Source organism: Austrofundulus limnaeus, unplaced genomic scaffold (assembly GCF_001266775.1).
Source record: "Austrofundulus limnaeus strain Quisiro unplaced genomic scaffold, Austrofundulus_limnaeus-1.0 Scaffold862, whole genome shotgun sequence".
NCBI lineage: Eukaryota > Metazoa > Chordata > Actinopteri > Cyprinodontiformes > Rivulidae > Austrofundulus > Austrofundulus limnaeus.
This window is the reverse complement of record NW_013953264.1, coordinates 61,603-86,453: the sequence shown is the minus strand read 5'-3', so window position 1 is coordinate 86,453 and position 24,851 is coordinate 61,603. Positions and strand designations below refer to the sequence as shown.

At 40.7% G+C, this 24,851-nt stretch overlaps 1 protein-coding gene across 2 annotated transcripts in view; it reads left to right on the top strand.

Annotated features, from left to right (window-relative positions):
* znf827 (zinc finger protein 827) overlaps window positions 1–24,851 on the top strand; it is a 77,891-nt gene that overhangs the window by 27,222 nt on the left and 25,818 nt on the right. Inside the window, exons 3-6 of one of the 2 annotated variants that reach the window (XM_014029165.1) lie at window positions 1,452–1,624; window positions 1,868–2,360; window positions 11,299–11,574; window positions 24,348–24,590. In XM_014029165.1, the coding sequence (XP_013884619.1) occupies window positions 1,452–1,624; window positions 1,868–2,360; window positions 11,299–11,574; window positions 24,348–24,590 (1,185 nt within the window). Of the gene's footprint in view, window positions 1–1,451; window positions 1,625–1,867; window positions 2,361–11,295; window positions 11,575–24,347; window positions 24,591–24,851 lie in introns of both variants that reach the window. The other variant, XM_014029164.1, reaches the window with a different exon arrangement.

Genomic DNA, 24,851 nt, shown 5'->3' with positions numbered 1-24,851 from the left:
AGGACGACCCAGCCAAGAGCACCCACCCAACCGCCGACAGAGCAAGGAGGCACCCAGGGTGGGCCCCCGCCACAGCAAAGGGGCCAACCAGCCAGCCCAACACAGCCCCCAGCCACCACCAAAGGCCACCAACCCAATCCCCACCCCAGAAGAYATACTACACCCACYCCAACATTTGGGCCACTATCAGAACATATAACACAAGGACACCCAGGCTGGGTCGACCCCCCCCCCCMCACACACACACACACACACACTAGCTCCATGTCACGCCCCCAGCCAACCCTTACCCCCCAGCCCATGAGAACCGCAGACCACCAGCGCACCAGAGGCCCCCAGCCCAGAGCCGGGCACCAGAGCACACACCGACCCAGGTGCCCTTAAGTAGTCTTAAGGGAGAACCAAATGCTTTCAGAGATATTGATGGGCACTTTTGAGGGATTGTGTCGCAACCCTGCCAAACCTAAAATGGCTGGATCAAATTGACTTCAGACAGATGAGGCAGTCGATGTAATATTCTGTGATCTGCATGCTAAAAAGGTGTGTGGGGGGCTGCTCTAACCCAGCTTGCCGTCAAGGTCGAGCAGCGCTGTAAAAATGCAGGTAGTTGTTTGGTCGCCAGACTGAAAAATGTGACCTTGATTATCGACTGTCATGTCTTGTTTTATTGTCATCCCCTGCGAGTTAGACTATAAAACTGTACCACAAAGCATGTTCTGCACTCAGGCTATTTAGAGAAAACTTGCTCCTTTTTTTCTAATATGTAATTAAGATTACGTAAGACACAGATTTGTTAAGTGCCAGGAAAGAGGCACCAAACTTCCAAACATTTCCCCCCTCTGTTTTATTTCTGCTTCAATCACCTAAAATTCGTGTAAGCAGGAGTCGGGGTTTTTTTTTTTGCATTGTGATCTCTGCTGAGCTTGGAGAGGTTGGGCCGCAGATGGTGGTTTATTGTTGCAAATAGGCAGTCTCGAGGTTTTACACCTCAGGTCAATGAATGGCTGAGCGCAGTAATTTCACCAAACACTGATTACCAGATGTTTTTCAAGGAACAGCCCTGGAATACTTATGAAGCCATCCTGACAGGCCCTTGTAGAATTTGTAATGCAATCATGCCTCTTTCTAATAAGACCAATTAAACAGTAATGGATGCTGGATATGAAGCCAACAACAATAATCGAGACACTAAAACATGCCCGAGTTTTTGCTTTCATTGTTACATCGCTTCCAGCCACCGTTTCCCTGGACAGTTTTTATCATTAGGTGTGCAGACGTCGTCTTCCGCAGATCTGAGCATCAAGTCACTTCATTATATGAAGGATGTTTTTAATTTCTTTAAAGCATTAAAGGTGCATTCTGGAATTCGAATGGTTTAAGTGTAAAGTTTGAAATTCATTGCATGTTTCTTGAAAATACAGTAAGGTGGATTTTTGTTTTGTTTCCTTAAGGTTCTCCTGAGGATGGTGGCAAACCATTCCAGTGTCCTGTGTGCGGACTGGTCATCAAACGCAAGAGCTACTGGAAGAGACACATGGTCATTCACACAGGCTTAAAAAGTCATCAGTGTCCACTGTGTCCCTTCCGCTGTGCTCGCAAAGACAATCTCAAGTCTCACATGAAGGTTGGCTAAGAAAAATTTTTTATTCGATTTATTTCTTTTGCAGCCATGCACAACTCTATACTAACAGAGATATGTTTTATTAGTGCCCACTATGATCCTTAAAATATGTTTTAACTGGTTTTGTTAAACTATTATTTGTATTATCTTAACTAAATTAAGTGGGAAAAACTGTCGCTCACTCCCTCCTGTGTAGAGAGAGGGACAAGCGGTGATTTGTCACATGAGCCTTCGCTCCCTTTCCAGGTACATCAGCACCAAGATCGGGGTGAGACATTTCAGTGCGAACTTTGTCCCTTCACCTCCTCCCGACACTTCAGCCTGAAGCTTCACATGCGGTGCCACCAGCACTTCCCTCGCACAGACGTCAAGGTGAAAGAGGAACTCACCACGGACACAGAAGGCGAGGGCTCCCTGTTGGGCGACAGCGGTACCACAGACCTAAGAGCGGCAGAGGTGTCTCCGTTGCACGCGGAAGCCCAGCAGCAGACGTCCCCGCCGGTCGAAGCTTCCTCCAATCACGTCCACATCAAGGAGGAGCCGCAGGAAAGAGACCTGTCCCTGCTCTCCCCTTTCAGCATCTGCAGGGACCGTCCCAGCAGCAGTGCCAACTCCCTGGACTTATCTGGACTACCGGGAGTTGGGGTGAGGTCAAGTCCTAGTGGTGCAACCACAGCCTCCCTCTTCAGCCCTGACATCACCACCAAAATGGCCACTGACCTGCTTATGAAGCTTTCAGGTATGATTGGTTCTTTTTGGTTTGTTAAATTGCTCAGTTCCATCTACAGCTGCAGGCAACTTTTAAAAATGTATTCACATTATTTAAGTAGATGTTTCTGTTTTATTAACTAAATAGTTTAATTTGACTCTGATACTAATTCGTCATCAATTTTCACCCCTTTAGAATCATGTTTATGTACGCAGAAGCTTGTAAGTTTTAAATGTTCAGGACTAAATCGAGTAACTTCTGTCCAAATGTGTTTTATGTTGCATTGAGTCATAATTGTGCTGGAAAAAAATCATCTTAGTCATCGGTTGTTGCTTTGTTGTATTGTTTTCTTTACTTGACTTTAAGTCACCCTAGTCATTGTTGTTCCACTTTCATCAAGACTATTTCAGTTCTTCAGAGGCTGAAAATGAAGACAGTCATGGTGAACTTCAGCAGGCGATTGTCTCCCTTTTGCCTCAGGTTTTGTTTCATTTCTTCACTGCCACCAGAAATAACATTCGTAAGAAGCGTAAACACTTTCTATGTTTATCACTTCAGGTCAGAGCTGCAGTGTGTTCTTACTGGATGTTAAAATAATAGCATCTTAAAATGTCTGCTGGATGGTGGAAGCGTAACGTGACTAGACAGAGGTCATTCTTTGAAAGGGAAGTTAGCACAAGTAGTTTACACAATATGAACCAAATTTACACTGCATGGATTGGGTAAACTCAGACAAATGTTATCAAGCTGCTTAATTATTGGGTATATGCATGTTTTCACTTGTACACAGGTTCATTTTCAGCCTTGCTTTCAGATTATTTCAGAAGTTGAATTGAAACGTGGGTCATAAATGTTTAGCCTCTTCAAAAACTTTTTGTTTGCCTTTTAAAATGCCTCATGACTTCAAATTGATAAGGACTACACTTGAAGTATTTAAAAGCTTATTTAGGTTGCTATGTGGATTTATTTGAGGAAAAAAGACCCACTTTGAACATTTTTAATGACAAAGATAAAAATTTCACAAAATTAGAAAAATATTGCCTTTTTTAGTATTGCTTCTATTTACCGAAGGTTTTAATTTATTGTGTTGCCCATAGATATAATACAGTAAAATGACAACTCAATCATATATTAATTTATTTTTTTTAATTATCTCCTAAAGACTCTCCCAAACTAATGCAACACAAGGATAAATGCAGAAAGATGGGTTCTGGCTCTTCAAACTCATCTTCAAAATTTGACACATCTAAATTGTTGATGCCCAGTTCATGTTACTGTGGAACAGCCAAGTCAATTTACTGGCACTGTTTTTTTTTTGTTTTTTTTTTTTTGGTCATGCTGTTTCAAAGAGGTGTAGGAATACACAAAAGAAGAAAAAGTCCACCTAAAAGTCTGTGATTCTTAGACATTATTAGATAATAAACAACATATGGCTTGATTTGTCTGGCTAATCAGGAGCACCTCTGGAAAATTGCTCTGAATCCTATATAATGATGGTTTCTTGATATTATTTGAAAAAGGGGATCTCAAACCATATTTGGTTATCAATATTTCTCAGCTGGTATTGAAAAGGGCTTCTAAACACTAAAACATTACATTACCTCGCAACTTAGTTCTTTGATGTGAGGGACCACATTTTACTTGTGACCTTAAAACTGTTAGTATAGCTTCGCAGGCCCCAAATGTATTTTCATTGGATGAATTGCAATTCTCCGCATGCGTTCCTGCATACACTGTTGTGATTAGTAGCAGCTGAGCAGACTCAAAATTTCTACACATAAAAACCAATCAGTGTGTGTAACTTTATGCAGCCCTAATTAATGAACTAAATTAATGAGTTTGTGTATTATGGTCATATCTTCATGCATAAAATGTTTGCTTAAAGGTTGCCATTGGAATATTTAAATATTACCCAGCTGTAACATCCTTAAGTGTATTTATCAGGTTTAAAATGAAAATAGAATCCTTTATTCCCTATTAAAAAGTGTCACCATAGCTGCAGATCTTCACTCCTCTGCTGCTGGCCTCTGATTAGCTCAGGTAAAACAGTCAGGGACAAAATAATGTGCTCAAAGGCACCTCAGCAGTCATTGTTGAGGGATTAATTTTTCTTCACCCACATCCTGTCACTTGTCAGGGGAGTTGACAACGTCCTCCTGCTAACAATTCGTTGTGTGTTTGAAGGTGTTATTTTGTGGACAAAGAGGTGACAATTTCTTTGTCTGAAATTGTTGTGTGGGGTTAAATGGAAAAATGCAACACAAATGGATTTAAGGGTTGTTTTTAAAGTTTACAGAAGTCTTTGTGTTGCTCGTGTAAAATTCCTCTTTTATTCACATAAACTGCAGATACAGATGATCGCATGTTGTAGGAGATTGTACTTTTGGACATTTGTGATGTCACTAAATTAACGACACAGCAATCCTTAAAAGAATGCATACAGCCCTATGGTTGTTTTTTGTTGAAAACTGATGGAGCCATTTTTGATCAAAACTTAAAAATAATATGTGCAATCTCATGTAATATCACAAGAGTCATGCTTAGTGTGTTGTGAATAACTCTACTGTTACTACTACCAAATCAAATAAGTTATAGCCATTTTTGCATTGGCTAATGCTGATTAGGTGGCAGCCATCTTGAATTGGAATGATTCCCAATGTTATTCAGTTGTAGACATAAAATGATTACTTTCTGAAAGGCTCAAAATATATCCAATGTTTCATGAGATATTTTGCTAAAGGACAAACAGTATTGACCTCAACAATCAATAATAAAGTGTAAAATTGACTGAGTCAGTTTAGTGTTTTCTAAGGCCAATTGGCAGTGGTTTGGCTCAGTACGTTGTAAATGTAAATACAGTCATTATTTCCTGAAAGTTTTATTAAAATTGATCCAGTGGTTCGTAAGATATTATGCCAACAAGGTTGACTCCAAGTAGTTTATGGCAACAGTTTTAAATAAACTTTGTGCACGATCTGTGCCCAGAATATGTGATGAGAATCAGTCTCACCCATTACCACACTAAAGTCTAGCACGAAATCTGTAAAACTAACACAGTTATAAGCCTTTTTTTTAAGGTCAGTTGTCTGTAGCAGCAAACTTGAATCAAATGTATTAAATTGTAGATCTACATCCAAGGATCCCATTCTGCAAATTTAATAAAGGTTGTCTTCTGGTTCCTGAGGTAATTTGTTAGCAGACACAAACACATTTGGGAAAAAACATTATCATTCACCTTCACCTTTTGGTGGCAGGCAATAACATTTATTTAGACATGTGCTGTTGTCAGATTCTGAAGGTCCAGACTCTGTTTAGATGCATTTCAACATGATGCAAAATATCAAATGATGAGCCTGGCGAAAGTGGCAAGATTGATGGGAAAAGGTTGACTGAGGTCGAGCGCCAGGGTCGAGGCTCCAACTGCCACTCTTCCTGCTTAATGCTGTGTAATTAGATTGAGATCTTGAGGTAGGATGGGAGGAAAAAACCCTGGGAACATTAGATTAATTAAAAATTTATGCATAATTCATAATTAAAAAGGAATACATAATTTGAAATGATTAGCGCCCTGAGCGCCATCCTGTGACCCCTGCCAGCACGAGCGGGGACTGGGACGGCTTAGTTAACTCCCCCATGATCTTGCACGCCCTGGATCCACACGGATGCCCCCTGGGTGCCCATCGCACTTAGCGCCCAGACTGCACAATCAAGCCCGGGCAACTCCCAGAGGAGTCAAGATGGCTCCTTTTGCAATGTCAGTCCAGTGTCAAGTTCTGGACATCTTAGTCAGGACATCATTCAAGGAGAATGGAGGAAGCTTATAATGGACTGGAGGAGACAGACGACTGTGTTTGAACTTGAAGGCACAATGATGCATATAAACCTAATATATAAAAAAACTGCTGTTTTGATCGTGAAGCTCTTACTTTGTTGGTGGGTGAACTCAGAGTAGGTTTAGATCCTTGAAGCTTACCCAGGACATTGCAGCTGCCAGGGAGGCAGAGGTGAGGAAGTTCCCCCTGGGACCTCTAGACTCCATTTCCTTTGACCTCCCTGCCAACCCAGATTTAGTGTGTACACGAGCACCTCATCCCTCCCGCTTTTACAGTACTGCTGTCTCGGTGCCTCGAGTCCCACAAGACATATATGAGGAGTGTGGGTGGGTGGGGGTAGACGTTAAAAAGCTGGAACAAGAATGAAAGAGTGACAGCAAGTGAGTGAGACAAAGTAAGAAGCGAAGAGGGAGTTGCAGTGTGTCAAGCTCCCCAGGCATGAAGAAAAAAAAACCTGAACTCTCCCTGACCTCTGACATAATAAGCACGTCAGGTTTTTGGGCTGCCCTGCTTTCAGTGGAGTGATACGCTTTGATTTTTTATCCTTGCACGCTTATACAACCGTTAGCCATCTAGTGTGATCCACATTTTGATTCAGAGATGAAAGCCACTGAGACACTTTGAAATGCACAGCCCCTACCACTGTGCCCAGTGGACCCCGAGTTAATAATGACACTGGGCACTACACACCCTCCGATCCACACCACCCCCTCCTCCCCCCTCCCACTGCGGTGACACAGGCACAACGAGCTTGACCCTGGCTGGGTGTGAATAATTGGCATGCAGGGGGTTGTGGGAGGTGTTGCATCTGTCATGGTTCTTCTGCAGTTGTCTTATTTATCTCTTCTTCTTTTTTTTTTTCCCCCGGGAGTGCATCTTGCTTTGCTACCGTAATATTATGCAAAGGCAGGATATTAACTCTATTTTTTTGTGGCAGCATTTTTATGACATTATTCCAGCTTTAAACAATAAGAGTGTGACCAATCTTATGAAAACAAAACAAGGTTGTCTACTGTGTTTAACAGTAAATAGAGTACTGCAACGGCTTTTTTCTACAATCTTTTAACACAAAATGGTTTTGAATTTTATTATTTGTCTTTTTTTTGCGAATATTAGATTTTATCAGATGTTTCTCTTGCTTCCCAGGGCTGTATGAGCAGATAGTCAGGCTTTTTGTGTGTGACCTCTGGTCCATACATCCCCACTGCAGCCATCAGTATCACTGTCCAGTGTCTAGCGCTCTGCCAGCTATTGTTGGGCTCTCAACCTGCCCCCACGTAGCACTCTGCTTTCTTTCTTTTCTCTTTTTTTTTCTCTGGGAGAAAACTGCAGCCGGTTGTTAGAAGGGGAGCAGGCCGGCGTGACAGAGGTGGAAAGCTAATGAAGTTATTTGACGGCAGCCCTGGCCACGGAGCGAGAGGTGAGGTGGAGTGGACAAGCGTCTGGCAGTGAGACGGATGAGGCGCAAGAGAGAGGCAAGGCGAGGAGGTGGGGGTGCACAGGAGGGGGAGAGAACACAAAGTAAGAGAACGGTGGTGGAAGTGGCGTCGGTGGCAGGTGTCAGAAGGGTGTGATAACATGGAGACAAACTGATAGCATCGTCCATCCTGAGCTAGAGGCTGCCTTACAGTATCATGCGCAGAGAGCTGATGCTGGCCTTGGTTAGCATGTAAGCACCCTGCCAGCAAGCTCACAGAACAGAAGCTCAGTCACCCAGAGATGCCCATCTCCTCTGCAGATCTGTGTCTTCTTCACAAAATGATCTGCCAGGGACCGGATGGTCAGGATGCGACTGCAATTGTGAAACTTTGACAGACAAAAGACTAAAAGTGTAAGCTTGGTGTTACTGGCTGAATTTTGCCGCAGTAGGGCTTCTTGTTAGTAGCGTGTTCTGGCTTATTGTTCTTGAGCTATCAGCATGTATGAATAAAAAAAATACTTGCCTATTGGATTAAGCTACTAAATAATTCATTGGTCTCTGTAACATAGATTCAGAGTGGAAATACTCTCTATTTATAGCAACAATCCAAAAGGTCACAGAGTGGTGTGACTTTGTGTGAATAGATGTCCTGAAGTTGTTTTTGTTCTCCCGAGGCCACGGAAAAGAAGAATTTAAGAAAGTTTAAGTTGAGTGTGTTTTCCATCGGCTAATGTACAGCTCAACAAGTTTATCTCAGCATGTATCAAATTTGGCAGCGTGAAGTAAAGATTGTCCAGAAGAAATCGATACGTGTGTGTGTGTAGCCTATGTTTGGTTAAATGTGAATGTTTAATGGGGGGTGTGTTGGTGTAGACCAAGTGCGCTGTCCCTTTCTGATCCGACACAGCTCCCGACACGCTCCCAATTAGAGGACGTCCTTCCAGGTGCTGACCAGGTTATACTTAGCCTGCCCGCTGACATCCGACAGTGTGACATTTCCAGCTGGTGCCATGTGCTACCCTGCACCACTGCCCCCCGAACTTGAAGGTCACCCTCCTCCACCCCCCGGGCATCCTCTGGTTCACCACTCACGCTCTTCCTTTTGTTTTGCCCTCTTGAACTGCAGCCCCTGCCTGCCATTGTGTGGCACTGTGGCATCATGGCATCACATAAGTGCTTAAAACATCAACACCTGTCCCCCTTTCTTGCCCCGCATCTCCTGTCCCAGAGCCCTTCAGTGGAGATCATCATTAATCAGAGGGGCCGGAGTCGGCACAGATTGATGGCGCGGGCAGGGGCCGGCAGGCTTGTGGTGGTTAGAGATGTTAGGTGTGATGTGAGGGTAAGGAGCAGAGCAGATCTCGGCTGGGGTCAGAGGAGAATGGACAGCGGTCTGCCCAAGAATGATTGTCTCATATCTCTTGCTCAGTGTGTGAATGAAAGACATTCTGGGATATGTTTCAGGCCACGAAAGTCTCAAGAGTTGTGTGGTTGCAGCGACGCTCAACTTTTGCACCAACTACAGTAGCTTAATTCAAAACTGATGCTTTCTTTTGTTCAAAGTTGTCTTATCTGCATAGCTCTGTATTTGATTCTTAAAGTTCAGATATCTTGAGAAAGGACTTTTTGGAACATATTGTTTAACTTATTTAAATGGCTCCTTGAACAACTTCAATTTGGTGAAAAAATAATGTAATTCTAAACGAATAGACGAGTTAATGGCAAGAATAGATTGCTGCCATCTTAAAAATATTCCAGTCTCAAAATTTTAAAACTGTTAATATGAATGCTATTTTATAAACCTTTGCACTGCTTTTAGTTTTGCATTGCATTTCATTGTCATTTACATCTAAATATGTGATTATTTCCGTACATTAGTGGCATCAGCAGCAGTTAGGTGTAGCACTTTACTGTAGGTGCAACCTGGGGCACTTTCAGCACAAATACTAAAACATTCCTGCTGGAATAACTGTCTAATGAGAAGGTGGCAATGGTGTAAAGGTTAACAAAATAAAGTTGGAATGAACTGCTATTAAAAAATTTTGAGATTGAAGTTGTTTGAAGATGGCAGCAATCCTGCTTGGTCCAACCCAGAATAGTTGTAAGTTTGTCAATCTGGTCAGAATTAAGGTCAACTTTTCCATACTGAGGTTGTTCAAAAAGAGTTTTCTATGGTTCATTCCATAGTGTAATGTCTGCATGATATTTATTATTTTGACAAATTACTAATTCATTTTTCTTCAAAATGAACTCAAAGGTGAAATTCATTCAGTATTCAGCTACAACTAACTTTAAAAATAAATAAATGAACATGAGCCACATTTGTTTTATCAAGAGTTGTAATAGAATTATAATAATTAGGACCATATCTTTTTAAAAAATTTTTTTATTTTGAGAAAGCTACAAGGTTAGCCCCACATCTAAATGCCACAGTTGCAAATACGCAAGTGTGAATATAGTTTAGATTTTATAGAATTTCAACCAAAGAGATCAAGGCAATATTGCAAACTCTTAACACTGGTTGTACGTTCACTACTCTTCATTTTTAATTGCTTTCTTCCTTTTTTTAACATGAGTTTAAACAAAAATGAATTTTAATTAACAGAAAACGTGGCTACAGAAAAATATATAAACTGTTTAGGTATTTCATACTTGGACAACTCGGTCTGCTGTCTGTTATAAAAAACGGTTCAGTGCACCTATTTTCACATTGTTACTGTCCCTCAAAAAAAATTAATGTAATTTGGTTTTTATTTTAGTTAATTTCTGTTCCTTTTTTTCAGGTTTTTAAGGCACACTTTAAACAAGCCTTCACTTTAACTCAAAAATGTGTGGAACATACTGAACACAAAGCGAGGAGCTTGGCCTGCTGTTCTTTTCTTGGCGGCTATCGAAACTTGCTCCATGTCTAATTATTAATTATTCATCTAAGACAGATTAGATGTGGCCCAGTTTCTTTTTAAGATGACTTCAGACCAGAGCGACGCCTGTGACAGTTTACTCCCTAACCTAGGCTGCACATTGCAGCAACGATGCATGAATGTTCAACAATTTGCCACAAACCATTTATCGTATTCATATTTTGGGGGGTGTGGAGGCGCTACAGTTACTTTGGAACTAATGTGAGATTTGGAGTTGATTATAAATGAAGTGTAAAGAAGTGAATGAAAAATAAGGGAATTTACTGCTGATACTGAGAAGACCAAAATGTTTTTCTGCAGCTCGGCTGTTAAAACTCCAGATGGACCCTGTTTTATTTCACTGGTATTCTCATGTGTTGTTCAATGTGTTGTGTTCTGTTTATATATACTACTTTTCCGACTATAATGTTTTATCATGAAATGTTAAACTTACTATATGTTGCAGTCTCTCTTTTTATAGTGGAAAAGATAGTGTCCAAATTACCATTTTAGAGTTTAACTCGTATCTTTTCACTCCATCTCATACTCAGGCTTCACACGAGCATCGCTGGTATTCGTTTAATCATTCTCATTCTTTTGATTTGATTTGATTTATTGATTTAACAGGAAAAGATTACAAAAAATCAAGCCTGACTCAGCGTAATTGCTGTTTTACAGCAGGTTCCTGTCCTGCAGCACATAAAACACTCAGAAATACAGCATCACAATCACATCATTATACACCATAGACACAAAGACAAACAAGTATACCACATATACCCCATATTTTGATCTCTTCTTTATGCGTGCAGCAGCCAACCAGAGGGAAACACTCAAGTCTCCATTTCACCTGAAGGAAGAGCCCAAAGTGGAGGAGGCACTGAGCCCCAGACCATCCTCGCAGTCACAGAGCCAGGTCCAGCCAAGCTTTACAGCCACGTTCTGCCAGGATGGGCCAGCAGGGGCTGCAGTGGCCTTAGAGCACCCAGGGTCACTGAAACCAAGGGAAGGAAGCCCCATGGCTAAGAACAGCTTGCTCAGCCAGGATATTAACGTAAAGGTGGCCTCTGAGCTGCTCATCAAGCTGTCAGGTAGGTGTCATTCTCAGCAGACTTGTTTGTGTTTGAAAAAAAACTGGAGTTACAATCATGTAACTTTGCAAAACAACTCTCGTCTAAAATGAATGCATGTATTTGATGCATTAAGTTTTATATTTAAACTAGAATCACAGAGTTGACAACTTCCTAGAATATTTCAAGGAATACCATGAAAAGTATTTTATGTCATGCTGTAAAATTTATGTTTAAATGCATAGTGTGAGAGATTTGACTGTTGTCACTTACAGTATCAGCATGAAAAGTTGGAACTAAGTTCTACTTAAAACATGAACAAAATGTACCAGTGTGAAAAGGCATCAAGTACAGTCATTGTTTTTCTGAAGCCTTTTTTGTTTAAAAAAAAAAGGGCAGACAAACCAAAATTGTCTGTTTTATTGAGCTGAAAACTTAACACTGACTTGAATGAAGTCCTACATCAGTCATTTTAAGAGAAACAGTTTACGCTATTTCCCAACCCGTGTGTACCACTCTGAAATCTTCCATGGTAGCATGATTTAGACTTTATTTCTTCTGCTTTGAACTTCGCAAGAATGTTAGTAACACATCCTTAAGCAGTGACGTTAACTTAGCTTCTTTCTTTGTAGCACATGTATTTGGCATGACATACACTTTCCTAGTTTTTCACTTAGTGTATGGTCAGTCACGCTGTCAGGTTAAGTAGTAAAGCTGATGTGTATTTGATCTTGCATCAGAATGTCTGATAAAGGCGTGTCACAAACAGCTGTTTGTCAATCTGACGTCCTTTATCAATGGTATAGCCAAACAAAGACGCGGCCAAAAACCGAATGTCGCTAAAAATATTTTTATAATTGCAATACTCACCTATTGTTTACTGTACATCATTCTGCTTTAATAACTTCACAGCAAGCTGCAAAAACTACTTTCCTTTTACAAATACACATAAACTACAGACCTGTTTGGTCATTAGAGATTACACTTGGACAAATATGCATCCACTGTGTTTAAAAAAAAAAAAAAAGAAAAAGCCCTAAAGCAAATGGCAGCGCGATGGTGCTGCAGCGAAGCGTTGCTCTATCCGCGGCTCTTCATCCTGTGCCAGTGTGTGCATGCTTGACAGACACCTCGCACACCGGTTACCATTGTTCTCTCTGGGTGGACTGGTGTTCACAGTGACTCATGCTGGCTGCTAGCTCAGTGGTACTACACGTGTGCTGCTCCGCTGCCTGCCCCCGGGTCACGTTTCCCTGTGTGTGCGCATGTTTCTGTGTGCAGGGAAGAAAAAAAAACTGAATGTAAGATGTTGGTTTAAGAGCTTAAACAAAGAACTGAGCATTTCTGTACCACCTCCACCTGTGTTCTTTTGTTGTTGTATCGATGCATCCTCTTGCGTTGTCCTGCTGCTCCGTTCGGTGCTGCCCGTGTTTATCCCCTTCCATTACTTACACCACCTCTGCCAGTTTGACCCGGGTTAGGGAAAGATGCCGCAGCGTTCATCCGTCCACCGGCTCCCTCTGCCCCCTCACACAATCCTTGGAGCTCAGTGCCGTCCATTGCCATGGCAACAGTGGGGGCGGTAGATAGAGAGGGCTGTCTAGAGTGACAGCCTTGACAAGAGTCTGGACCCTCAAATGACCCTGTTGGGGGGGGAGGAAATGAGGGAACCCAGAAAGGTCACTGCCGTTCTAGTCATGTGTGATTACAGTCATGAGGTTCAAGGTTACGCACACCGTGACCTCCTGCTGTCCTCTGCTAAAGGTCAGAACCAGTGAGGAGACCTGAATAGGGAAAATGTAATGGGAGTTTAGTTTTTGAGCTTATTTCTTCAAGAACAGCCCAATCTGATGGGTAAAGTATTTATTTTTTTATTAATTTTTTTTTAGCAGTACAGCAAACGGACAGAGCTTAATTAAATTTCTGCTGCTCATCCTGCTTCGACCATGGCATTGGACCATCGGAGCAGGCGAGGTTGTTATCATTACTGCCCATTGTACTGTAACATGAGTTGCATCATTCCTTTAACTAGGTCGCTTCTTCTTCCCCCACCACCGCCGCCTCTGTTTCTTCTTTATCAAACATTTGTTGGTGATGTTGAGTCGCCTTGCCTGTGCTACCCCCCCAACGCACACACCCCCACATCTGTTTAAAACCAGGCTGCTGGTGTCTGGGGTCTAATTACGCCAGGCTAAATAGTCCCAGGCGCCAGCGGTTAACGTGTCCTAGCAGATGGGCATTGGTGTTGCGGGGCAAGGGGAACATGGCGTCAGAGGAAAGGAGGGKGGGGGGGGGGGGGGGGTGCTTGCAGGGCTGCTGGGCCCAAGGTGGTGCCCTGGCAGACTGGCATCGTGTGAGTAACAGCCGTGCCACCCACTCACTATCCAGCCACCCTCTCCATAGGTGTGAAATCTCACTTTGTATTCACTTAACTCCCCTCAACACTGCTCTTTATCTCACTAATTCAAGTTGCATGGAGCAGCTTTGACAGCTAGAAAGAGAGAGCCGTTACACTGAAGTGACGGAAACAAAAATGCAGAATTGTACCAGTTTATTTTTATGGATATTATTAAAACACTGTGTACACATTACGCAGAGATAAAGCAATGTTAGCTTCAAATACTGCAACTTTGATCAACCTTCACACAGTAAACCCCTTTATGTTCATGGTTTCTATTTCTGGTGGAAACATTCCTGCATCATTTTGTTTAATCTGTGTAGAAAAATCAAAAGTTAAAAAGAGCAGGAAGCTGGAGAATTCATAATATTGATTTATAGTGACAGTTCAGTTCTTAATTTTATTCAAATCCACCTAGTTAAGAAACAAGTAGTTTTCTACTAGATGAAGCCTAAATATCACTTTTGTAAACTGAGTATGGCCAAAATGGTCTTAAGGTCACTAAATTTTACAGATATTGAGCTAAAATTTGGCATGATAGTACCTGAGGGTCATCCACAACTCCAACTTTAAGCATCACTTGGTGCACAAGATCTCTGCTTAAAATGTTTGGCATTAACTGAGTCAACCCTGTTTGTAAAACATTTATTTTAAAGGGGACATGTCATGCAAGTTTCACACTTTCAGCCATTAAATGCATTTTGTTGTACTTGGAATCTCTAGGAGTGCAAAAGAGTTGAAATTAATCTCTGCCTGTGCTGCATAGTTATCTTTATATTCTGTTTGGGTCATATCTTTTAACCTGTTCAGTTTTCTCTATTTTCTATGATGTTTTCTGAATTATAACATCACAGTATTTGTGACAGAACAGACAAATAAGGTCTGGACTTACCAACTAGAATCAACACGAAAATATTCATAACTCAGTGAATTTTACAGAAAGTGAGATAAAATGTAATGTAGTAGTAGCTAAAAGTTATTTTCTGAGCGTAGGCTCTTTCATAATGTAATTTTCATGGTTGGACCAAGATGCTGTAAGGTTCTCATTAATCAAAGCAAGATGATCTTTGTGTAAAACAGGCATGAAAGGTGTTGGGTGATATGCATCCAGTCAAGCAATGCGAGGCCTTTAATCAAATCATTGCATCTATCTCTCCTCTAGGTCAAATCTGCGAAAGTTCTTTTTATTTTGTAGACACGTGCACTTTTGACCCAGACATTACAAGAGTTTCCTACAGACACTCAGAGATGTCCTTTTCCATCCATTAGGCCGAACTTGTTGAGGCTGTCAGTACTGGATGAATTATTTACAGCGATTGTGGAGAATTTCCTTTTAAGTGGAGTGATTTATTTCAAATAATTTTTAAGCACCTGCTTGACTCTGGCATTCACTATCACTTTTCTGAAGGTCTAATGGCACGAGAAGGACTTCACACACTCAAAAAAAGAAAAAAGCAGAGCTTAATTGATAGCAGTTAACAGAAAATGGTGTTGATTCGTTGGATCGTTTGTTGAAACCCCAGATTACAGCGGGTAAAATAAGTCTTGAACACGTCACCATTTTTCTCAGTAAATATATTACTAGAGGTGCTAATGACATGAAATTTTCACCAGATGTCGTTAACAACCCAAGTGATCCATACAAACCATAAATGTCCAGAAATGAAGTTATTTGTAATAATGTGGAATGGCACAGGGAAAAAGTATTGAACACACTTACTGAAATTTATCTAATACTTTGTACAAAAGCCTTTGTTGGCAATGACAGCTTCAAGACGCCTCCTGTATGGAGAAACTAGTGGCATGCATTGCTCAGGTGTGATTTTGGCCCATTCTTCCACACAAACGGTCTTCAAATCTTGAAGGTTTCGTGGACCTCTTCTATGAACTCTGATCTTTAGTTCTTTCCATAGGTTTTCTATTGGATTCAGGTCAAGTGATTGGCTGGGACATTCCAGCAGCTTTAGTTTCTTTCTCTGAAACCAACTGAGAGTTTCCTTGGCTTTGTGTTTGGGCTCATTGTCTTGCTGAAATGTCCAGCCACGTTTCATCTTCATCATTCTGGTAGATGGAAGCAGATTTTTATCAAGAATGTCTCTGTACATTTTTCCAYTCATCCTTCCTTCAATTATTTGAAGTTTGCCAGTACCATATGCTGAAAAACAGCCCCACACCAYGATGTTCCCACCTCCAAACTTCACTGTTGGTATGGTGTTTTTGGGCTGATGTGCAGAGCCATTTGACCTCCAAACATGATGTGTATTCTGGCATCCAAACAGTTCAATGTTGGTCTCATCTGACCAGACTATATTCTCCCAGTATTTCACAGGCTTGTTTAAATGTTGTGCAGCAAACTTTAAAGGAGCTTCAACATGCTGTTTCTTCAGCAGTGGAGTCTTGCGTGGTGAGCGTGCATACAGGCCATGGTGGTTCAGTGCATTACTTATTGTTTTCTTTGAAACAATCGTACCTGCTAATTCCAGGTCTTTCTGAAGCTCTCCACAAGTGGTCCTTGGCTCTTGGACAACTCTTCTGATAATTCTTTTCACTCCTCTGTCAGAAATCTTGCGAGGAGCACCTGGTCGTGGTCAGTTTATGGAGAAATGATGTTCTTTCCACTTCTGAATTATGGCCCCAACAGTGCTCACTGGAACCTTCAGAAGTTTAGACATTCTTCTGTAAAGGTCTTGAGAGAGCTCTTTACTTTTACCCATCATCAGATGGTTCTTGTGTGATACCTGGCCATCATTTGGGACTGAACCAGCTGATATTAATTTGCACTGACAAGGGGCAGGCTTGCTTTCTAATTACTGAGAGAGTTCAGCTGGTGTCTTGGCTTTCCGTGCCTTTTTACACCTCCCTTTCTTCATGTGTTCAATACTTTTTCCCTGTGCCATTCCACATTATTACAAATAACTTCATTTCTGGACATTTATGTTTGATTTCATTGTATGTATGGATCACTTGGGTTGTTACCGACATCTGGTGAAAATTTCATGTCATTAGCACCTCTAGTAATATATTTACTGAGAAAAATGGTGTTCAATACTTATTTTACCTGCTGTATATAATCTGTTAGGATTAGGGTGTTTATGATGCTTTATCTGGTTTTGTTATGTTTAGGTTTATCGAACGTGTACAGTTTCAGAGATTATCGCTCGTCTCATTTGCTAACCATCTCCATGGAAAACATTTATTTTTAAAGCATTTCCTACAACAAACCGTTTTTTGTTTACAGCTGTTAATTTTGTTTTCTGGAAATAATCTGTTGTTGCTTGGCTCCTGATTTCCTCCCAGCAGCACTGCTGATCAGTCTCTGTGATTGTTCTGGTCTTGCTACAATATAATACACTCTTCGTCCATCCCAGTGCCTGCAGGAATTAGTGGAACAAAGTGCAAAGGTCTCACAAATCATTTAGAAATATAGGTGAGGGTGGAGCAATGAAATGCCTGTGTTTGAACCCCAAAACATCTTGTGAATGTATTTTAATGAATCTTGGCCTACATACAAGTCACTATAACTTAGTTTTACAGATAATGAGCTAAAATTTGGTGTGGTAGTGACTGAGAATCATTCACTATACTAAGGTGTTGCATGAGATTATTGCTTATAACATAAAATGGTTTTAGTTAAAAGCTCTGGCATATAAACGCAATTGATTATGTTTTCCTTAAAGAAATGCTAGTCTGTACATTTTTAGGAGAAAATATCACCAAGCAAGAACAATTAGAACCCAAAAACAAGCAAAGAGATTCCAAAATAGATTTATTTTAATTAACATTTTGAAAGTAATTTGTAAATTTAAGATAAACGCTTTCATCTCTTTGGCTTTCTTTACAACTGGCAAAGTGTAATGCTCATTATTTCTATTTTACCAGTTAAATTAACAAATTTTTTTTAAATCATTTATTTGCTCATCGCAGCACACAGTCTGAGCAGTTCACCGTTCTAATTCACAACATTGGCGTCATTGTGCGGTATTACCTCATATTAAGCTCCGTGGTGTTCTGGCAGTGTCCTCGGCGTGACCCCTCAGAGTGGCCGCTCGCTGACCTCACTTATTCCTGCCCTCTGCACCTTCTGTCTCTCTGGCTTCTCGTCATTTCCTATAGTCCTATTTACTCAAAATTTCTTCTTCTTCTTCTTGCCTCGTGGCACTGAGGTTGATGTCCTGGACTGATTGAGAGGAATAACTAAGGAAATTGATCACTCGTTTTGATTTTTGACCTTGTTTGTTGAGGCATCGGCAACTGATTTTTGCTACATGATGTTTTCATGCTTCGAGGAACTTCATGGGAGTGTTATCTTTCTCCTTACGAGCTGTTTATCAGTCATGCTGCTCCAGACTGAGATGTAACTGCAGTTTAGAGCCGTTGGAAGGCTTAACTACTGAGTGCTAGCTGGTTGAGGATCAATTGTAGCAGCAGCTGTCTGTGAAGTCTGCAGGCGAGGCTGCTGTGGCTCCCACATGACATGCAGTCTCCACACTGCAGCCTTTGAAGCGCCTGAACTCTTCACCCCTGTCTGAGCAGGTCGGCTAGAGAGCAGGAGAATAGAGAGATTGAGAGAGAGCGAAGGATGGGGGGAGGGAGGGGATGGAGAGAGCTGTGGAATAACAGCAAAAAAAGAGGGGTAGACCGGGATAACGGGGGGAGGGAGGAGAGGTGGAGAGTTGTCATTTAGGCTCCAGCCAACTCATCCTCCTGTCCTCCCCCAGCTCTTCTTTCTCATTCTGCTGTCTTCTTTTCTATCTTACCCTCGGGTGTTCTTTTTCTGGCACTCTTTGACAATTTTTTTTGCCCCTTTTCTTCACCCTTTCCACTTTGCTTCGTTCCCTCTCTCTCTTTCTCTCTCTATGTCCTCCTCGTTGACTGTCAGTCTGAGAATTTGCTCCTTTTCTTTCACTGCATCAAAGTGGCACGAGGACTTGGGTTTGCGTGGATTAAATCACTAATTGTACGCGACTGTTTATATCTAAGCGCAATTACAAACCTTTCGCTGAGTAAATATCCGCTGTAGGACGCGCACAGATTCAAGTTGACACCTGAGGTCAAGGTTGATCACGAAAAACAGAACATCACACAAACCCCAGTCACTTTAAATCCAGCTCAAATAATAAGCAGTGCTGTGTGAGCGTAAGTATTTATACTAACAAGACAGCATGGTTGCTATTACGGCCCCTAACAGAGCTGATATGAGCTTTCATTTGTAACCTTTTTCTGGGGATAATGGTCACATTTGAGAAAAGTTTCAGCCAAATTAGTTCTAACCTGCTCTGCAAATAGAACCCATGTGAATTTATTTAAAGCGAAAAAGGGACGGGAACTAAATCTAACTAAAACATTAAGCTCGCCACTTATTTAAACTACATTCAGCACAATAAAGATGAGTTCAAGTAGAGTTGAAGGTTAAACCTGCTCTCACAGTCACAAAAAAAATGTTATTGTTAGAAGTTTTAGAAACACAAGTATGTAAAAGGGGGATGAAATAAAACACAGGAGTTTAGTCTATTTGCACAACTTTGCTCTCTTCTGTCAAACATTTAAGCCTTTGCGTTAAAGTGTAGCTCTGATAGGTTTAGTTGTTTGTGTTCCTTCCTGTCTTTAAATCTGGAGTCTTCAATTAAATTTCGGCAACATCTGCCTGAATAGATCTCAATCAAAGTTCCCAAAAATGACATTTTTTGGTGTAATTACCTGTAATAAAATGTAAAAATAAATCGATTCTTGGTTTCTACGTTTAACTAAAATAAAATTAACATATTAAGTTAATATAGATGTTTTGAAACCACTCTTTTAGTTAAATACAGTATTTATTTTTTGAACATAAATATGTGCTTTTCACAGTTTTTCCCCTCCTCACATGTAAATAAATAGCAATAATCAAAGCATGTGCAGTCATGCTCCCTTTAGCAGTCCTATATAGATGATAAAAGTTGTCACTTAGTGAGTGGAGCTGTCACACCAGGTTTTGTGAACATTTATTTTTTGTGCTCTCAATACATATTATAGTCGTCATGATTCCTCAGATATGTTGTGTAATTTTGGAGTGATACATGCCACGACAGATTTTAATATTCGCTTCTGTCTCTGAATGAGTCAAATGGGTTTTAAACTCTTCACAGGAAGAACGATCAGAAAACAGTCCATAAAATATCTAATTTCCCATCTCATCTTTTTTGTATTAGTGACGGACTTGCCTGTTTTCGTCACTAACCATCTTGTTTTGTCAGACTTGTGCTATTTTTCTCTTTGGAGAGAAACCGCCACCCTGCGGACAGATACAAGCAGAGGGAAATCACGTAAGTTAACCATAAAGGCTAGGAAAGCGACCCTGCTTCAAATTACAAATATTAGTCTTAAAAAGTGAAAAATTATCAACTGACCTGGGTTCAAAAAAGGCTTTATGTGAATTCTAATATTCAGGGCCCTACTTCACACTAAAAATGGACAAACTTTTTGAAAAACGTTCTGTTCTGTTGAAGGCATTTAAGGTTATTCTGGTGCATTATTTTTGTTCAAATCATTTTTCTCATTATTAAAAATACATTTTTAATTTAAATACTTCATTATTTATTCTCTAAATGCGTCATTAGCATGTAGATATGACACGCTTAGATTTTTATTGACATTTTAAATTGGTTTAGTGATAAATCAGTGAAGCAGTAACACTAAAGAAAAATGTGTTACTTATCAAAAGAGACACTTCTTACACGTGCATGCCTACACTGCAAGATTTTTTTTTCTGAAGCTAATTCTGTGGCCTAATGGCAGCTGGTACATCACAGAGGAGGCTTCTGCACCGGAGGGGATGACACATACATACATGGACACACAGGGGCACAAGCAGACTGAAGGCTGCTTTTTATGGCTGCAGAACATTAGGTCACGACCCCAACCAAAATGCCAGAGCTACCATCAGTGTGGGAGTGAGGGGCGCATTTTAATATTTTTATTTAGTGACAGCAGGTATTTTCTGTTGGTCTTCTTCTGTGGTGCTTTCAGTGTGGTTTTACAAACCAGTATATAGTTTTCCTGTGTGCTTTAGTGCCTTTAAAAAAAAAAGTCTTTCAGGCACGTTAACCTGCTGTTGGAAGCTCAGGTACATGTAGTATCCTTCAGTACACGAGTGTGCTTTTGTGCGTTTTTACAACACAGCAGTCGTCACTGCCTCCGTCGTAAGAGCTGCGATCCAGTGATGGAAGCTCGTGTGTCCCTTGGTTGACCCTTACAGTGCAGCCCCCCACCTCCCCACCCTCCTCTCACTCTGCTTCTCCATCAGCCTCTCCTAGGTTGCTCAGCCAACTCAAGCCACCTGATTAAAGGATTAGTGGGGCTGATGGTTGTCAGTGTTGCCGACCCCCCACTTCCCATGCTGGGTCCTGCCCATAACCCAGACACCTGGCTCTCGGGGAGGAGGCAATGGGTGGGGGAGGTGGATGGTTGTGCTTTAATTCATCCTCATAAGCAGTCGGATAAACAAACGCATCGATTAAATAGACTCTCTTTTGTCCAAACGACGCAGTGTAGGTTCACTTTGTCTCATGTTGTTCACAGATGAGCAAAGTGTACAAGGAGTTGTATCTCCCCCCACTTCTCCTGCTCTCCTAACCTGCCCTTGCCTCTCCCACTGCTCCCGATAGCCTGCCAACTTCATATATCCCATAGTCGTGCTGAGTCGCAATGTCATCCACAATGTATCAAACCGACTGCTTTGTTTTGCTGCTGTTTGTCACCGCGCGGAGACACGGCCTCCTGCCACCACCCTGGTCAGATATTAGCTAAAGGAATCCCTGTCTGTCTTGTTTTGTTTTTACTGTTCAGCCCAGTGTTTCAGGTTTGGTTGTTGTTTATCACAGCTGCATAATGAATATTTACTGTCGGCCTGCTGTATATTAAGCCAATTTAGTGATTACAACTTATTTCTACCATTCCCAGTCAAGATGACAAATTACTGTTTATTTTCACACAGCCTACACTTTTTGTCAAACATCCATAGATGGAACAGAGTCTTCAGACGACATCAGGACATTCCTAAAAGCTGCAGTTTCCTTCGTGTCTATTTTTAGCTTGCTCACTGTTTGAACTTGTTAAGTGAAGTAAGGCAATAGCTGTTATCACCTTTTAGGCTATTGTTGTGTATGTATGTGTGTGTGTGTGTGTGTTAGGCAAAAAAAAAAAAAAACATTTTTCGGATGAATAAACATAGATATCTTGCCCCTTCGTTAACATTCGGAAGGTTTTACCGCCGTTCCCGTTTGCTTGAGTGAGCCCACATGAGCTGCCGGATCCCTCCTCCAAGCAACAGTGTGACCCCTTGGTGCACTCTTGCCCTAATAACTACACGCCTAGATGCTAACCGGCTCAGCCCAGCTTTGGAGGCGGTGCTCGTGTTTGAGGTTTATTTGGGTTTCTGATTTTAATATTTAATTTCATTCATACAGCATCTTAAAAAGTATGTGCAGCATGCTTGATTTCCTTGTTCATGGGAATGAGCCCCCCCACCCTTCCCCAGTGGTACTTATCACTACTCTGGTAAAGGAAAGGCTTCTTTGATCATCTGTCTATATCTGTATAATCTGATAAGGGTCAAACGTCACAGGATAGACCGTTTTTTTATGGGTCACCATGGTAGGGTTTGTGGATTTGTAAAATAGAGTTGACTTGTATAATATAATCTGATCTGATATAATCTGAAGTTGAAAATAGGTTTTATATGCGTTTCTATAATATATATTCAAAGTTATTTAGATACAATGTATATGCTTGATTGCAAATCAAACTACAGATTGTTATCCTTCAATGTTTTATAAATGTAAATTACTAAGGTTTTAGACGTACACATCTACCTGTGCTCTGATTATGTTTTGCTTTCAATTCCTAACATTTGTACTGCTAATTAACCAAGTAAAAAGTCCCTTTCAGATAGTTATTGCTTTCCATTAATCTGATGCCAATTCTATAATGAGTACTATGCAGCACCTCCATTAAAGTGTAAAGTCTTACTGTCACAGTAAGTAATTTTTATGTCTACATCAATATTGAATAATTAATTATCACCTAAAACAAACTTTCAAACAGCCTTAATTTATTTGCCATTATTCAGCATAATACCTTTTTAGTTGTTGTTAAATAAATGTGAAAATGTTCTTTAACATATTTGCATCTTTTTTCTTGACCAACACACAGTTAAGGCAAAGACTTAAACATCCAGTTAACTAGTTCTACTAAACTAAACTAAATACTACTAAACTAGTAGTATATTATTATACAAAGAAAATTACCTGATCTAAACTTAGCACAAATAGTAAGGACATTTGTGTTTGGTAGATTTCTTTGTTGTAACAATGCTTCTTGGCAATAAATCTTAAGGAAAGCTTGGTAATTTCCTTTTTATATGGTGCCAAATTTGTAAGGAACATGCAATTGTGGGATGGGCAGTAGAGTTGAGTATGTGGGTTGCGCACATGAAAAATTTGCCAAATCGTCTCTGCCAAACTGGTTATTTTGCTGTTGTTATTGACTCTTGTTTTGAGCTTCTGGTACCCCCAGGTTCTGCTAATCAGATGCCCAGTTTAAGATTTTTATTGCCAAGAAACTTTGCTAGAACAAATAAATTATCTACCAAAGACAAATTCCCTTACTTTGAAAATGTAGTTATTCACACTAACAGTCACAATACTGACCAACAATGGAGGGGCACTCTAAAATAAGTAAAATTAGTGCTACCATCCAAGTTCAAAAACCTCCATTGAAAGTTCTACTTTAAAGAACACAAGTATCATTAACCTGCATCTGTTTGTTTTAAACCTGAGCAGAGGAATGAGGCAGTAGTTGTTGTTGGACATTCTGTAATATTGGATTATTTAGGCATCAAATGGTTAATAATAAAAACATACAAAAGTGTAAATTGTTTGGATTAAATGGCTCTAATCACAAATTTTAGGCCCCTAGAGGGAGTAAATGGGGATGCTTTTAAGAGGCGACAAGTCACAGAAATTCATTAATTTTAAAACTGCTTTCTTTTTTTATATTAACTATTACTCTGAACACGGGTCAAATAAATGTATTGAATAAACAGTACAATATACACATTTCTTTTTTTTTATTTGGGTGCATACTGTGAAGCAATCATTTTCTGTTGCATGGTGCTTATAATAAACTCCGGCATGAAGAGCTGAAGGTTTAGGGCCTTAACACATTTGAATTCATAGTTCTAGTTTCTGTAAAAGCAAAGTCTTCATGTTTAAAAAGAAGCTGTGACAATTCTTTGTTTTTTAAATGAAAACTACATGTAAGCGAAAATTGCTTTATTAAAATGTTCTAAGGTTTGTGTTATATTTTGTGGTTTGAGCTGATAAAACACTAAGCAGTGGTTGATTCCTTTTTTTCCCAGAGAGCAACAAAGATGCCCAGTACCATAAGGTGAAAGTAAAGGCAGAGCCCATGGAGGTGGACCCACCCCCAGCAGAACTCACACCGCCTGCCTCCCACCGGCTGAACTTCAGCACTTTAGGGGCGAGTGAGAAGAGCGAGCCAATAAGTAACCTCTCCGAGACGTTGGCCTGCCCCCAGAAAGATCTCTTCTCCCAAGACATATCGGTCAAAATGGCATCTGAACTGCTGTTCAAATTGTCAGGTATGTTTTCTCGGGACACGCGCACGGTCAGGGCCGCTCGCTGTCGGTAAAACTACAGCAAACCTTGTGCCGTAACCCTCAGACTCCGTGTGATAGGTGAATGTTTCTGTCCTGTTTTCTTTTCCCTCCTGTATGGAGAGATTTGTGACGTTAGGTTGGCAGTCAGATGGTTGTAGCCTAGATTGTACAGAGCTTTGAGGTGTATCCACTAATCCCCAGAGAAAAGGCAAATCTGTGTGTGTGTGTGTGTGTGTGTGTGTG